At 35.6% G+C, this 16279-nt stretch overlaps 1 protein-coding gene across 1 annotated transcript in view; it reads right to left on the bottom strand.

Annotated features, from left to right (window-relative positions):
• Ppm1l (protein phosphatase, Mg2+/Mn2+ dependent 1L) overlaps positions 1-16279 on the bottom strand; it is a 357536-nt gene that overhangs the window by 90508 nt on the left and 250749 nt on the right. Inside the window, exon 2 of the mRNA XM_004639855.2 lies at positions 10135-10309. Within this exon, the coding sequence (XP_004639912.1) occupies positions 10135-10309 (175 nt within the window). The remainder of the gene's footprint in view (positions 1-10134; positions 10310-16279) is intronic.

The following is a 16279-nucleotide window of genomic DNA, read 5'->3' as shown; positions in this document are numbered from 1 at the left end:
TGATATACACATTCAGTAGTATATTATAGCCATTAAAAATTGAAATTATATGTGGTTTAAAAGTACATGAAGAAATATTTCAGTGTTTTTTTTAATTGATACAAAACTGAGCATAAATAATTAAAATCCAGAAGAGAAAAATGACTAGAAGGAAATATTATAAATGTGGCAGATACGTTTAGGTGGTAAGACTAGAGATTATTCTTTACTCTTCCTTTTTTTCCCTATATTTAAAAATGCCGTGATGTACATTTATATTATTCTTACGCAAGAAAAATAAACAATTTTTTAACTGAAAGCTTGTGGTATGGGTTGTGATATAGGGGGAAAAAAACTCCAAATCTAAAAGATACCTGTGGCAAGTTCATGTTCTCTAAAACTGAAGAATAAATTTTAGGAACACTGGAGGTTAAGAGCAGAATATATTTATTGAGGTAGATTAAGTTTCTGTCCAAGGGAGGACAGGAGACTCAACTGAGTTGCCCAGGAATCTGTCTTTTTATAGAGCAAATCCATGGCACAAGGTGGATCCCAGGTGGAAAACATAGAAACTCTGTAAGGTGGGCATGAGGTGGGACAAAACTATGGTCAACCAATAAGATTACAAGCATAAGTTCCCAGGTAAAATTGATTAAATCAGGATCAAATGGAAACTCAAGTCATGCAAGAGGGCATGAATACAGAACAGGGGCTTTCCTCTAGGGGGTTGTGTTAGTGACTGTGGCTTTCTCAAGGTGATAGAAATTTACACAATCCCTGATGATTCTCCTTAGGAAGACACACATTTGTTTGATCTTTTGTCTTGAGGTCTGACCTAAAGCTGGAGTGTCTGTCTCCCACAGTTTCAAGGTATCTTGTCTTCCATACTGGCTTCTGTGAGGGTCTAACCCTGTCTGTCTATATTTCTATCTAACTCAGCTGCCTATAACAGTTGCACAGTCAATGCTAAACTTTGAAAGCTTTTGAGGGGTTCCTGTTTTCCCCTTACATCCAAATCCTCTATTTCTTGTCAGCAAGTCCCTAGGGAATATCTTTGAAACTCATAACTGGGATTCTGATTGCAGATATGAAGTAAGCAAACCTCAGTGTCTCACCTCCTCCCCTAGGACCTGTTTGAGAAATACAGTGAAAAATTCACTATTTGTTAGAGTGAAGAACTCCTTGCAAATGCCTTCTACTGACTGTTTTGTGTGCTCAGGAAACCCTCAAGGACCCTACATAATTCACACTTTCTTTCCTGGGTTTGGTTTCTGGATGTATGCTCAATTTTCCCCCAAGACAGTAATGGCTTCCTTTTGATATCACTGACTACTAGGACATTAATGGCTCGATTAAAACATAAATATAACTTTCAGGTATTATCTATTTTAAGAATAAATTAAGTTCAATAGGAGGTAACCCTCTAGCTATGTCATTAATTGCCAACAGCACATTTGCCTACCTTTTTTAAAAGCTTTTTTTTTTTTTTCTTCAAAAACTACATTACAATGCTGGGTGCATCTTCACAGCAGAGAGCTTTGCTTAGGCTCAGTTCTCAGGAATTCTAGCACTGAGCTACATCAGGGAATCATAAAGAACAGGCTGAAAAATTAATGCTGCTCTTTTTCTCTCACCTCCTCTGGGGCAGTGTGTGTGATTGCCTGACATTTGTGAATGGCTCTGCAGGTCCTCATCTTTCACTGAAGCTCGAATGAACACAATAAACAACAGCTGAATTTTCTCCTTTTTCATCTGCACTATCTGGTTCATGTAACACTTGTAAGTGCTTTTTGTACATGGTTAAATCATATGCTCACTGGAAAGGAATAGAGGTTTCTGGTGAACTGTAGGAATGGGCACAGGGCCCATGCTGGCTTGAGATGAGTTCTGAAGCAGAAGATCTAAGCAGCAACTTGGGCAACTTTCTCAAGGTTTGCATCAAGATGCTGCTAGAGCATTCCACTACAGGTACATTCAGCTTTCTCAAGGGAAAGGTACACAGCCCTTATTCCTACTTCCAGACCCCTCCTGCTCCCAAGGCTTATGGATCTTGAGTCTGTAATACAGAATATCACTCTAAAGTAAAAGGCCTACTTGCCACACCTTACAATTCCCTCCAACACAAAGCATTATACACCATACTAATTGATCATGTGTGTGTGCGTGTGTGTGTGTGTGTGTGTGTTGCTTGTTTTTTCAGCACTGGTGATGGAATCCAGGGCCTTAGCATGGATCTACGGTCCCAGTCACTTAAGCCTGCCTTCTTATTTTTAATTTTAAGACAGGAGTATCTTGCTAAAAATCTAAATTGCCCAGGCTGGGTTTGACTTTATGATCCTACTGCTGCAGCTTCCCAGAATTTTGGATTATAGGAGAGTAGCACCACACCCAGAACTTTATTCTTAACGAGAATATTACTTATTTATGCCTAACCATAGAAAACAATTAAAAACAGAATTTGAGATTAAAGAAATATAATGCACTAGCATAAAAGTGCAGAAAAATCCCCATTTTTGGTATTTAAACTTTTCAACTTTCATCCAGTATAACAATATTGAGTATTTAGAATAATGTTACTTTCTTGAGATAGGGGAAATGCTGTTTTAATTTTTTCTTAAATAATTACTTTCCTTAGAAATTTCTCTATGCTAAGCCCAAGCTACCAAAATATATATTAATTAATACTTCAGCTAAAATAAAAACATTATTAGATAAAAAACAAACCACACCTTACTTCTTATTCTGGATTTTGCTTACCATTAATAAGCAGTAACAGATGAATGTAGGCCTTGAAATACAGCCCAGTGATAGAGCCCTTGCCTCAGTGATAGAGCATGAGGCCAGAGGTTCAACCCTAGTATAGAAAAAAAAAAAAAAAAAAAAAGAAAATCTAAACTATTTCAATAAGGATTTATGAACGATATCTCAGAACCTACCTCTAAAACCCAGTTCTGCTTGACTCATACTGTCAAACTTCATCCTACCAATGAATTTGGTATGCAATGAATTTGTAATTATGTAAATACTAAATAAAGCTCATGATGATCTTTTTAAATTTAATTATTAGGTACAAATTACATGGACTGTGTGAGGAGAGAAGAGAACAGCAATAAAGCCAACAGAAATAATAGCTACCGAATTTTTTTATTATCAAGAGACTGGAAACTTAGTTTCAGAACTGGAAGACATCTATGAAATCCTGCTCATGATGTTAATTTATAATTGTAGATCTAGCTGACAGCAGAGCTAGGAATATAATCTGGCTCTTCTGTTTCTAAATCCTCTTCCAGTTATACCACAAAACATCTTTATTCCTATAATCATCAAATCAAACCATTTGGATAAAAATTTTTCTAAACTATTACTATGGTCTAAAAATTTGTTTGAGCCAAATTCATATGGTAAAACTTAACCCCCACAGTGACAATACTGGCTATGGGTCTCTGAAAGGTGACTAGAATGAGACCTCCAAGGAGCCCTCATAAAAGGCCCCAAATATCTCTTGTCTTTTGTGCAAACTTAGGGAAAAGACAGCTACCTACAAAGAAGCAGGCCCTTCTAGACCCTGAAACTGTTCACCTCTAGTCTTGGACTTCTTTTTTGTTTTTTTGAATTCATTTCATTTCTTTTTCATTCATTCATTCATTCATTCATTCATTCATTCATTCATTCATGTATTTTGTATAGTATCTCACTACATAGATGGGCTGCATAGTGATCCACCTGTTTTCAGCCTCTCCAGCGGTAGGATTACAGGCCTGAGCCACACCTGGTCTTGGTGGCTGGCTCATAGCACCTGGGGGCGGGGCGCATGTAGCATGTGGTGCCTAGGATCAAACCCTGGTGCCTGTGCTTGCCTAAGCAAGTGCTTAGTCCACTGAGCTATCTTGCCAGCCCTAGTCTTGGACCTCTTAGCTTCTCGTACTGTCTAAAATAAATTTTATTGTCTCTAAGTCACCCAATCTGCAGTATTTTGATATAAAAGCCTGAATGGATTAAGGCACTGGTTTATGCAACTCCTGTTTTCTATCCATAGTATAATACACATTATTGAATTTTTTCTTGTGAATCAAGGTCACCATTATAAACATCAGTGATGTGTGCTCTATGATACAGTCTGTGTATAATGGTAAGACTGTGAGTATGGTACAAGGTTGAGAAATTGAGGACATCTTTTTATGCATTTACTAACTGCTCTCTTTCTTAGCTGTTTTCATTGTCACTGCTCCAAGTATCAACCTCTTTACCCCACCCAATTTTAATTCCAAATTATTATTTGTGAAATTTATTCTCTGGAGTAATATAAAATGCACACAAATACATACCATATTTCTTACAATATTATGCACAATAGCAAAACAAAAATAAAAAAAATAAATGCCCAACATAGAAGAATATTTAGTGCATGCTTGCTTCAAATAAAATATTATGTAGTCATTATTTTTATATAAAGAAATTTTAATGAAATGGGGAACTACTTATGTAATAACATTAAGAGAAAACAAAATATAAAACTACAGAATTCAACACCTTTTAAATGCACAAAGCAAGAGAAATATACCAAAACGTTTATAATAGCAAGATTACTAACAATTATTGTTCTCTAATTATATTATTCCACATCTTTTACTTTCTTCTGAAATTAAAGTACAACACTTTGCTTGGTATGCATGAAGTCCTGCGTTTAATCCCCAGCATTCCATGCTCCCCCAAGTATAACACTTAGCATCAGAAAAAAAAAATCTAACACTGGAAAATAATAAAAATGTAATGGGCAGTGGATAATAATCTAAAGCCTTTGTCGTGTGGACTTGTCCATTAATTCTGTGATGTGGACCATGGCTTTCACTTACTCCCCATTTCTTTGCTGAATTTGATTGCTAGACAGTCAACTTGTGGATGTTCACATACAAAGAAAAAAGCACACAGAAGAAAAACAGGAAAAAAAAAGGGAGAGGGAAGAGAAGAGTTCTAAGGCAATGTTTTTGGGAAGTATTTAAGGATTTCTTTTTTATTAATTAGGTCTTAGAAGTTTAGAAGGTACAGATGGTGATAATTATCATTAAATCACTCAGGCTGATTTATCAGTGGATAAGCATTAAAGAAAAATTAACCTCTCTGGAGACCAGAATATTTTTTAATTAACAATTGAATCTTTCCTAAAACTCAGAGAGCTAAACTAAGGATGTAAGAAAACGAAAACAACTTGGAAATCATGGACATAATCTAAGCAGTTGAAGCAAATGAGTATCTTAGTATAGTGAGGTTATATTTCCTGGTATTAGATACTATTACCAAGTTTCTGTCCTAATTCCTTTGTATTATGATGAAAGGTTTTTCTGTTAAATAGTATCTTTTTGCTTATTATCTCCTCTTTCTTTGATTAAAATCATTAATATGTAAGTTATGGAGGAAGAAGCAGTAACCTTTTGATTTTACAACATACAATGAGCCCATGTTCACTTGCTGCATGACTTGTTTCCCTTTTTGATCCTCATTTAATCCATGTTTCCCTAGCAACTATATTTGTTGTAAACTTACTGGTTGACCATAATTTTGTCCCACATGACACCCAGCCTATGAGGTGCCATTGGATCAACACTGTCTAAGTGACTATTCTTATAACCTTATTGATGGTTATAGCTCAGTCCCATCTCAGCTCATGGTTTTGCTCATTAAACACCCTTGAGAAGTGGAGTTGGCAGGCAACCCACTTTCTGGACCCCCTTATGGCCTTCTTAGACAGAAGCGTTCTTTCTCTCAATAAATTCTTCTTACTCTTAAAAAAAGAAAAAAAAATGAACCATACACCAAGAATCATTCACCCATACATACACAGGCCCCACCAAATCTGCAACTCTGAATCCTGTTGTGATGAACAAAGGCAAACTAAGCCCAGAGTGGATGGCTTAACAGAGAGACAATGCTTAATTTCTCAAAACTCCTGAAGATCATTTAAAAAATTCTCTCTACCTCTGCAAATAGTACATGTAAAGAAAAGGCCCTAAAAATATTGTTTAGTGGTTTGAGGAAAAGATCTAAGTGTTTTCATCCAGCATTAGTGGCACAATTTAGCATTTGCAGCCTGATTTGTAGCATGCCCCAACATGATATATTTTATTATAATACCCTCAATAAATAGTACTAGCTCAGTTTTATAGATGAAGAAATAAAGATTCTAAAAAATTACTTTGCTAATGACAACATCAGTTAAGCTAGAATAAAATTTTGAGATTTAGAGTATTTTATTTCTTAGTCCTCTGTTTTCAGTTGCAAAGTGTTATGGTTTGTGTCTAGTTGTCCCCCCAAAGCCTCATGCAGTCATGGGGTGGAACTTCTAGAGTTTGAGATTAACTCATGATCCACTGTGATTACAGGTCTTTGTACTGCTGGGATTATGGGTATGAGTACTGCCTGGGGCAGATAGCCTGAATGCAATTTAAAGGAGAAAGACTTGCTCTCTGTTGCCATTGTTGCCGCTACTCCTCCCATTTGTTCTCTTGCTCTTTGCCACCACCCTGGAAGGCTGCTCTCTGCCATGTGCTGCTCTGCCTTGGAGTCAGCCAAGTGTGGACTGGAACTTCCAGTAACTGTGAGCTAAATAAACCTTTCCTTTCTTCATTTTGGGTGTTAGGTATTTGTCCCAGCAATGAAAGAGGGGTAACTGAGACAGAGTTTATGGATAGGCTAATTCTACACCCAAGTAGTTGCCCTTACAGGCCATGCAAAGCACATGTGTACCTCTGTACTTTCTTTCTTTCTTTCTTTCTTTCTTTCTTTCTTTCTTTCTTTCTTTCTTTTTTTTTTTTTTTTGGTGGAAACAGGGGTTGAACTCAGGCCCTTACACTTGCCAGGCAAGTGCTTATTCTACTGAGCTATCTCCCTGGCCCCTAACGTGTATCTCTGAAGATAACAGCAATTCAAGAAATTCGAAAATTATTCCTATAGAAGGAAAAACTGGGAGATAGAGGTTATGACTAACACTTATTACCATTTTGGTACCTAATTGTTAGCCCTTCATCTATAAAATTACATTCCTCTTTTCTTTACAGTGCCACTTTCAGCATTTCTGTTTCATAGTTTATAGTAATGTCCTCCTCTAAAAAGTGCATGTAAAACCTGAGCCACTTTCACTATCACTTGACCCCCAAATCTAAATTTTTTGATAGTGAATGATATTATAGGATATCTTTAGTCTCTAATTCCTAGGGAGTTTTTCCTCAGAGGTCATACAATTATGTTTTAGCTTCCTCACTAGACATTAAAGATCTGTTTCCTACATCTCAGGTTCCAGAACATTTTTTCAATGCTCTCCCCTTCTTTTTCTTATTACCTAGTGCAGCACATTGCTAAACATGTAGTAGATACTAAGCAAATAAGAACTTGCATTAGTGTGGTTGTAGGGTCAGAGGAGACCTCTGGGGAAAGTTAAAGACTCAAGCCCTTTATAGAGGGTAGAAGAAGCAGGCTCTGTGTGGCTATGAGAAACAAGTAGTTTTCAAGCAGCCTTGTGGTTCAGCAGTGACTGTCAGTAGTTTTGACACCTGCTTCTGTGTAGGCAACATCACCCCACCAAGTGCAGGTTGCCATTCCTACCTGTTACAGCTTATGTTTAGATATCCTCCCAAAGACTTATGCTGTCATAGGGCTTTTTCAGAGGTGGCTGGATCTAGAGTGTGTGATTGCTTCATGATGCAATGCTAGGTTTAAGGGTGGGTGATTACTAAATCACACCATTGACTCCTTTGGCACCCGCCCTAATCCCAGCAGCCTAGATTTAGTATAAAAGAGGCAGACAGATGCTGCTGAGGTCTTGTGCTTGTTTTGCTCCATTCTGCCTGCCATGAACTGCTGTTTCTCTTCTCTAATGCTTGCCTCCTATGCCACCCTCCTTGGAGCCAGCTGGCTATATAGACTGAAGGCTCTACAAACTGTGAGTCAAATCAACCTTTCCTCCCTCAACTTTGGGCACTAAGTATTTTTGTCTCAGCAATAAGAGAAAAGTAATCAAGACACTATCCAAATTCCTCTATTAGCCCACAAGGCCGAATACTTGGCAAGAAGCTCAAAACCCAATCAACCCATTGTCTACCCATCAAGGGGTAAAGACAAGACTGCTCCCTATTTCCCGTCCTATGGCAGTAGGATGATAGAGTCAGAGAGGATGGAGCATAGGGACAGTGAAAAGGGGGATAGGTAGAAAAGTAGGGTATGACTAATGTGGCATGGGTGATGGCTATAAAAATAACCACTTGATTACTACAAATTGCCCTTTGTAAAACGCTTACAAGAGTACAACAGTTATTCTTAGAGACCTGCTTTCTTTAAGAATACTGGAAACCCCCGGAAACTCCATAAACCTTAGCATACCCTAGCAAAATCTCATCCTAGCAATAAAGACATTAGCATCTCAGCTCTACAACTAAGTGATTGTGTTATTTCAAGCAAATCTGTAGGTCTCACCATAACATGAGTATGGTTTAGCATATAAATTCTATAATCTCAAAGAGACTATGAATATTTAGATATAATTTTGATTAGGGTTGATCACATCTGTACTTTATGCCATCAAGGATAAGAGATAAATAATATTTTAAAAGAGAAGACTATTAAGAATATGACAAATATCCATTGTATAAGTGACCAAATGACTAATCATTCAACTGGCAGAAGAGACCAATGTGTCTAGAAAAATAAAACAGAGTCAGAGAAGTAAAGACATCCTGAGCAAGGATGGAAATGTGGATCCTGCTTCAGAGAAGTGAAGGGGTTAGAGGGTGGGATGAAAGTGAAGACAATTCAATAACTAAAAAACTGGCATTTGTGGTTAAGAAATGCAGTATTTTGTTTTGTTTTGAAATTTGCTCTTTTGTGTACTATCTTAGCTTGAACTCAGGTGTTGAGAATAAAGCACTGAAACTGTTTATATTACAATGCATCCTGAAGACAAGGCCCTTCCCTGGTCTGCATTTTATGGCAGTAAGGTGATCAAGTCAGAGCCAGTGAAAAGGGGAGATAAGCAGAAAAGTGGGCCACGGAAATAAAAGCAGAAGTTCCAATTTTTAAACAGAGAACAATACTATCAACATTAGAAATCCATTTTTCTGTACTTTTTCCTCCTTTTTTGTGGGAGAGATACAATAAATTTATTCAGGATATTGCTGCTGCACAAATTTACTTCTACTAAATATTTTAATAATTGAGATTCTTATAATTTTAAAAATTTAATATAGAGTAATACTGTACAAGTTTCATTAAAACTGGGATTTAGCTAACAGATCATGTAAAGATAAAAATATATTAAAGGAGGGCTGTCTACAACTTCATTAATAAGCTCATTTATTAATTTAAGGCACACAGGAAATCAAGATCTCTGCTATGGTATTAAGGGATCAGTTTAATCTGTGTTGCTATGAAAAAGAAGTCAAACTCAACTTAAAATTTAAAAACAATTTTTTTTTTGAGACAGGGTCTCACTATGTAGCTCAGGTGGACTTTACTTTGTAGAACAAGTTGGCCTCAAACTCATAGCAATCCTCCTGCTCCAGTCTCCTGAGTGCTGGGATTATAGGTGTGTGTATTCATACCCGGCTCAAAAAAGATTTTTTTTTTTTAAATCCCTCTTTAGAAAAGAAAATATCTGTAATTGAAAAAGAAAATACTTGAATCAAATAACAGCTCTCAGATTATCAAAAGTAAAAGTTTTTAGCTAGTACCCCAAAAATGAAGTAATACTTTAAAAGATTATATCAATAGTTGTACATGGTTGATAAAAGGTCAGGAAAATTCCACCTTTCAAAAAAAGGGCAAAAATGTAAAGGTATTTGATATTTAAGAGCCATTTTTAGCAATCTCCTAAAAAAGTTTTGACATTAAAACTGTACAGATACTATTAACCCATATGATATAACTTTAAATCTAGCCTGCCCTTAATCTTTTACCTCATAAAAAGGTGTGTATGTATGTATGTGGTTTCTGAGACAGGGTTTTGCTATGTAGCTCATGCTGGCCTCTAACTCATGGGATCCTCTTGCCTCAGCCTCCTGAGTGGTGGAATTACAGACATGTGCCAGGAGACGTCTAACTTTAAACAAGATCTACAAAAAATTTTTTGCATGGAAAAAAATTTGTGTGTGAATGTTAAAACAAGCATACCTGCTTCATCATAAGATACGGTCAATTTTTCTAGCATTTCTCGGTCAATTGAGAGAATCTGCTGTTCAAGGATGGTCTGGTAAGACAACACACTATTTTCTTTGTCTTTTTCATAGTTCTGAAGATGCTGTTTAAGGGCCTCTGGGAGTCGAGATTTCACATATTCAGCTGCAGTCTGCCAAAAGAACAGAGGACTCCATTAGTATTTCTCATGTTAGGCTTTTCACTTACCCTCAGGTGCTACACAGGCAACTCAATGCTGTGTAACCAGCTTTCCAGATTGGTGAATCCTTTTCATTGTGATTTTTAAACTCTACTGGATGGATCTTCAAACAAGATCACAGACCTCTAAGTCTTTCCTACCAAGTTTGAGGGTATAAAATATAGATTGAGTTTGTTATTCAGAATTAGACTTTCAATTATTCTAAATTCTGAACATCCCCTGATAAAACTTTGCAGGACACAAATATGACTTGCACAAGCCACACATCTAAACAATGAGCTCACCTATGCTACACACATCCCTACTTTGATTTGCTGTTCTCCGTTCATTAATACTCACACCAGAATGCTTGTGAACTAACTAGGAAGGACAGCTTCTTACTAGGGTCAACAACGAAATAATGAGACAAGAGTTAGAGCTAAGAGAATGATACCTGCTAACTTGAAAATATATCTTAATCATTATAAATATATAATTATATATGATATACATATAATTTTCCTTTTTGTTCATTTGTTTATCTGTTTCTAGACCACTTGCACAACATACTCACAGTCAGGCACATCAGAAGTCTATGCAATGATTTTTCACTCAGGTAAGCATGTTCTACTTGCGGGTTGGAAAGAAGTCGTGTGCATTCTGAAAAAGGGTTTATAAAAGACTCATATGTTCTGCTGCTGGACTGGGGTAGTATCATATGCTTCTCCCTCTTATTTGAGAAGCAGTGTGAGAGTTAAATCATACTTTATAGAGAAAATTAAATGACAATTTATGAGTGAATGAATGAATGCATCTATCATGTGAGTTCTGAATTTCTTTTTCTTTTCTTTTCTTTTTTTTTTTGAGTTCTGAATTTCATATCCCTTGAGACTGTCAAGGGTTTGGCATGTCCTTATAGTACAATCCTGATCCACTTGCATAGTATTTAGAGTTGATAAGACAACAAATGAAGGTGTATAGTCTAAGTTTATATTCATAAGCACCAAAGCAGTTGTCAAATAAACTGTTAAAGAAATTGTTAGGGCCAGCCAGATACCTGAGCAGACTAAAGCACCTACTAAGGCAGAACACAGAGGCTGGGGTTCAATCCCCGATGTGCTTTCCCGACCCCAGCCCCAGGGTGTGCTGAGATGGACAGTGAGAGTGTGCATGCATCTGTAATCCCAGTGCTGGGGAGACTAAAAACAGGAGGATCATTATGAGTCTGATCTGTGCAGTAAGACCCTGTAGACCCTGTACTAAATACATAAAATAAAAATAAAAATATAAACTGTTTATGGGGTATAGATCTAAAATAAGACAAAGACCCATACACATAGTTTGTGTGTTACAAATAAATGAAAAGATATCTCATGTTCATGGAGTAGAAGAATTAATATTATTAAAATATCCACAGGACAACTTAGGCAATTGTACTGCTGATTTCTGCTGATCTGTTGAAAAGAGAAGTTAATGTTTTATTTTTTCTCTCTTTAATTTTTTGACTATATTTGCATGCTTATATCTGGTAATCTGAACAACTAATTTGAAGACAATAGTATGCAACATAACAAACATTGTTGGATTCCTATCATTTTATTTAGTGAAATCCTGTATAGTTTCTTTTTTTTTTTTTTTACTATTTCTTATTCTCTTAAAAAATCTATACTATCCAAATTGATTGATTCAATACATCTCTACTAAAGTACAACTAAAATTTTTCACAGAAATAGGAAAAAAAAAATCCTAAAACAAACATAGAACTACTAAAACTCCCAAATAATCAAAATAACCTTGGGGAGCAGGTGAATTTGGCATTATACCACACCTGAAATTAAAATATAATACAAAGCTATATTAACCAAAATAGCATGGTGGTGGAATAAAAATAGACATACACACCCCAATGCAACAAAACAGAGAATCCAGAAATAAATAAATGTATCTATACTTAAAAGATTTTCAGTACAGCTACTAAGAATATACAATAAGAAAAGAACAGTCTCTTCAACATAGTGTTGGGAAAACTTACTAGAGACATATAAAAGAATGAAATTAGACCCTTGTCCTCACCAGATATAAAAATTGCAAGACTTGGAACTATGAAACAACTAAATGAAAAATAGGAAAACATGTGACATTGGCCTGGAAGGAAACAAAGCGAAGAGATAATTTACAGAATGGGGAAATGTTTGTAAACTACACATCTAACAAGGAATTAATATCTACAATATACAAGGAATTCAAAACAATTCAGCAGCAAAACTAAACCAAGCCAACAAACAAAACTCCATATAAATAATCTAATTTTAAAATGAGCAAAAGATCTGAATAGATGCTTCTCAAAAGAATACAAAGATTGGACAACAGGTATATGAAAAAATGCTCAACATCACTAATCTTTAATGAAATATAAATCAAAACCATTATATCACTTCACTCCAGCAACACTGTTTTTTTTTGTTGTTGTTGTTGTTTTTCTTTTTGTTTTTTTATTTGGTATTTTAGGGAAGGGTCTATAGGGTATTCAGGGTCTCACTACTAGATCAGACTCATAGTGATCCGCCTGTTTACAGCCTCCCAAGAGCTGGGATTACAGGCACACACCACCACATCCAGTCTTAATTGCCCTCTCAGTCTGCCCCAGGGGTGGGACCGGCACAGCAGGCCTGGGGTTTAAACCCCTGGCCCCTGTGCCTGCTTGCAGGCACTTTAATCTGCTGAGCTATTTGGCCAGCCTAGAATGGCTAGTTTTAAAAAGACAAAAGATAACAAATGTTGGTGAGGATGTAGAGAAAAGAGAAACCTTTGCACACTATTTGTAGGAAAGTAAGTTAGACAGCCTTTATGGAAAATAGTGTAGTGGTTACTCAAAAGATTAAAAAACAGAACTACCACATATTCCAGTAATCCCACCACTAAGTATATAATCCAAATGAAATCAGCATGTTGAAGAGATATAGTATACCCCTATTTGCTGTAGCAGTATTCAAAACAGCCAAGATTTGTAACCAAACGCAATCAATGGATGAGCAAGTAAAGAAAATGTAGGCCAGCAAGATAGCTCAATGGACTAAGCACCTGTTTAGGCAAGCACAGGGATCAGGGTTCAATCTCTGGCACCACATGTTGTGCTGGCCCCACCTCTGAGCAAACTGAGCTGGCCACTGAGATGAGGTGCGATGGTGCATGTCTATAATTCCACAGCTGGGTAGGTTGAAAACAGGAGGATCACTGAGTCCGAATTGCATAGTGAGACACTGTACTAAATACATGAAAGAAAGAAAGAAAGAAAGAAAGAAAGAAAGAAAGAAAGAAAGAAAGAAAGAAGAAAATGTGGCTTATGTTGTAATACTATTTAACCATAAAATGACTTGAATCCAGCCATTTGAACAATATGGATGGACCTGGTGGATATTACATTAAATGAAATAAGCCAGGCACAAAAAGATACATATTACATGATCTAAATTTCAAGAGAGCTATAAAGTATTATTGTTGAGGTTAAAAATAATGCTTCAGGGTATCAGTTATAGCATATCCTTTTTATCCATTATGTTTAGTATTATATACTATGTATAGAAAGAGATGTGGAAGACATGCTTTACTTTTCATAGTTCAGTATTATTTATATGTTCTTCACTATTACAATTTTAAAAAATTATCTTTAAAATATATTGGTAACCTTCATAGTTTTCCTTTTAAACGTGACCAAAATTTAGGTTGGAAAAAACTTGCCAGAACAACGACAACTGTCTTCTCAGGAAAAGTTATGTGGAGAAATGGTGGGGGACTTATACTTCAGTCCGCAGAGGAGCTGAAGATACCATATACTATTTATTTCCAGATTTATGTTTGGAGTCTCAAAGTTAGACGCTTATGAAATCACTTTAAAACACCACCAAATATTGTTCAATTTCTCTGCCAGCCAGCTAATATAGAAAAAATAAAGTTATTCCACAAAATGTAAATTAACTCAGCACATTAGCATTACATATTTAATTTTACAGCTTAATAACAATTTTCTACTGGTACTGGAAAATAATATTCTGGCACTGCTGCATAATATTTTTAGACTCATACTCTCTAGCTATTCAGTGTGACATCTATCTGTCTTTCATGAAAAATCTGAGTTAGAGAAAATGTTTCTTCAACTTACTGCATTTTATAAACATTTGTATACTCTTTATTATTGAAAGCACACTACATATTTCTTCCTCATTGTGTTCACTTACTGTATTTGAAATAAAATTTATTTTCATAATTACAATCATGATATAGGTCTTGGAATAGAACCTATATCTTTGACTATATTGGGGCTATCTTTTGACATTTCATTTCTAAAGCAGCATAACTGCATATGTAGAGTTCATTTTATTGGAAAAGAATTCTATTGGAAAAGATTCTTAGGAGAAACAGAAGGAAAATATTAGATTCTGTCAAGATATTTCAAGAAATCTCTTTTGATACTGAGGTGACATTCTAAATGTATTCAAATGGCAGTTTTACCTTATGTTCAAGTATGAGCTTATGTTCAAACACATATTTTTAGCTGAGATTGGAATAATTCCATAAGTAAAAGATAATACAAAGGACAATTTAAATTTAAAATTTTTACTGAGATTGTAAAAATAAACTCAAAAACAAAATAAAAATATAAGGTTGCTTACCTATTCCTTAATCAATAATCAGTGCTACTAGGAGCTTACATCCTAATTTTTATATTCTTAGAAATTAACCATTCTCAAAACATTGCTAACATCACCAGTATCCTGCCTGCATCCAGGACTTCATATTTTTCCAAGCAATTTATGTCCTCATTATTCTGTCTTTTCACAGTAATTTTGAGTTAAAGTACACAAATTACTGGTTTGGGCGAAAATATTAATAACCTTCAAAGTTTGGCTCAACTACTATATACTATGTGAAAGTTGCCTAATCTAACTTCTATAAACACCTAAAAGCATACAATAGACTTTCAATAATTCATATAAGTACAGGTATTTTAACTCCTCAGTTTGATGGAAATAAAGACTATATCTTACGCATCATTGTGTTCTGCCCGCATCTGCTTCAGTAATTTGTACCACAAAGCAAAATACCATGACAATAAGCAAAAATCAGGTACTTTTAAATAGCCTTTGGAGAAAACTTTTTGACAGTTTTTAATTCTTTATCTCCAAACAAAACTTCTATGATTCCAGACAGAGAATAAGAGTATGATTCTCTAATGGCAACTGGGACTACGCTTGGTCTTTAATTATGATTCATGCCATTATTTTAGAAAGTAATCAGCTCAAACCTAAGTCATCACTTGCCTGCTCAAATGGCAAATCATGAACTTCACATATTAAGTTGTATATGAAGCTTTGTTTAATATCCCCATCCATGATAATAAAAATAGATAATATAACAGCCATTGCTTTCAAATTCTGTACTTTATTATGATCCTTTTTGCCTTTATTTTTGTTTTTGTTTTGCTTTCTCTTAAAAAAACCCAACTCCATCTACAACTTTCTCCATTCTCTCTTTTAGTTTTTCATTAGGCAAAGGGCTCTATTCTGCTAGGGACCATTTGGAGAGTCCTATAAAATGTACCTCAGAACTGTATTCCTCAGTTGAAGATTTTGTTATAGGGAGTTAATTCCTTGGAATTAACATTCAGGGAATTTGCACTTATCCAAACTGCTGAGGAGTCTTATGGCAGAAAGAAAGGTCACTGTTCCCCTCCAGTTAGAATTGAAAAGGAGTTGCCTGCCCAGTCTGTAGAACAATGACTATTACAAGCAGGGCACAGAAGGTGCCTAACGCACTTACCTACAGAACTCCCATACATGATATTACTCATGCCACCTTCACTACAGAAAAAGCAAATGGCCAGCTAGAATAGACCCTTTAGAAAGAACTCAGTAGGAGAAAAAGAATTTAAAAAGTAGAATGATA

Source organism: Octodon degus, unplaced genomic scaffold (assembly GCF_000260255.1).
Source record: "Octodon degus isolate 3935 unplaced genomic scaffold, OctDeg1.0 scaffold00115, whole genome shotgun sequence".
Taxonomy (NCBI): domain Eukaryota; kingdom Metazoa; phylum Chordata; class Mammalia; order Rodentia; family Octodontidae; genus Octodon; species Octodon degus.
This window is presented reverse-complemented; position numbering and strand designations above follow the sequence as displayed.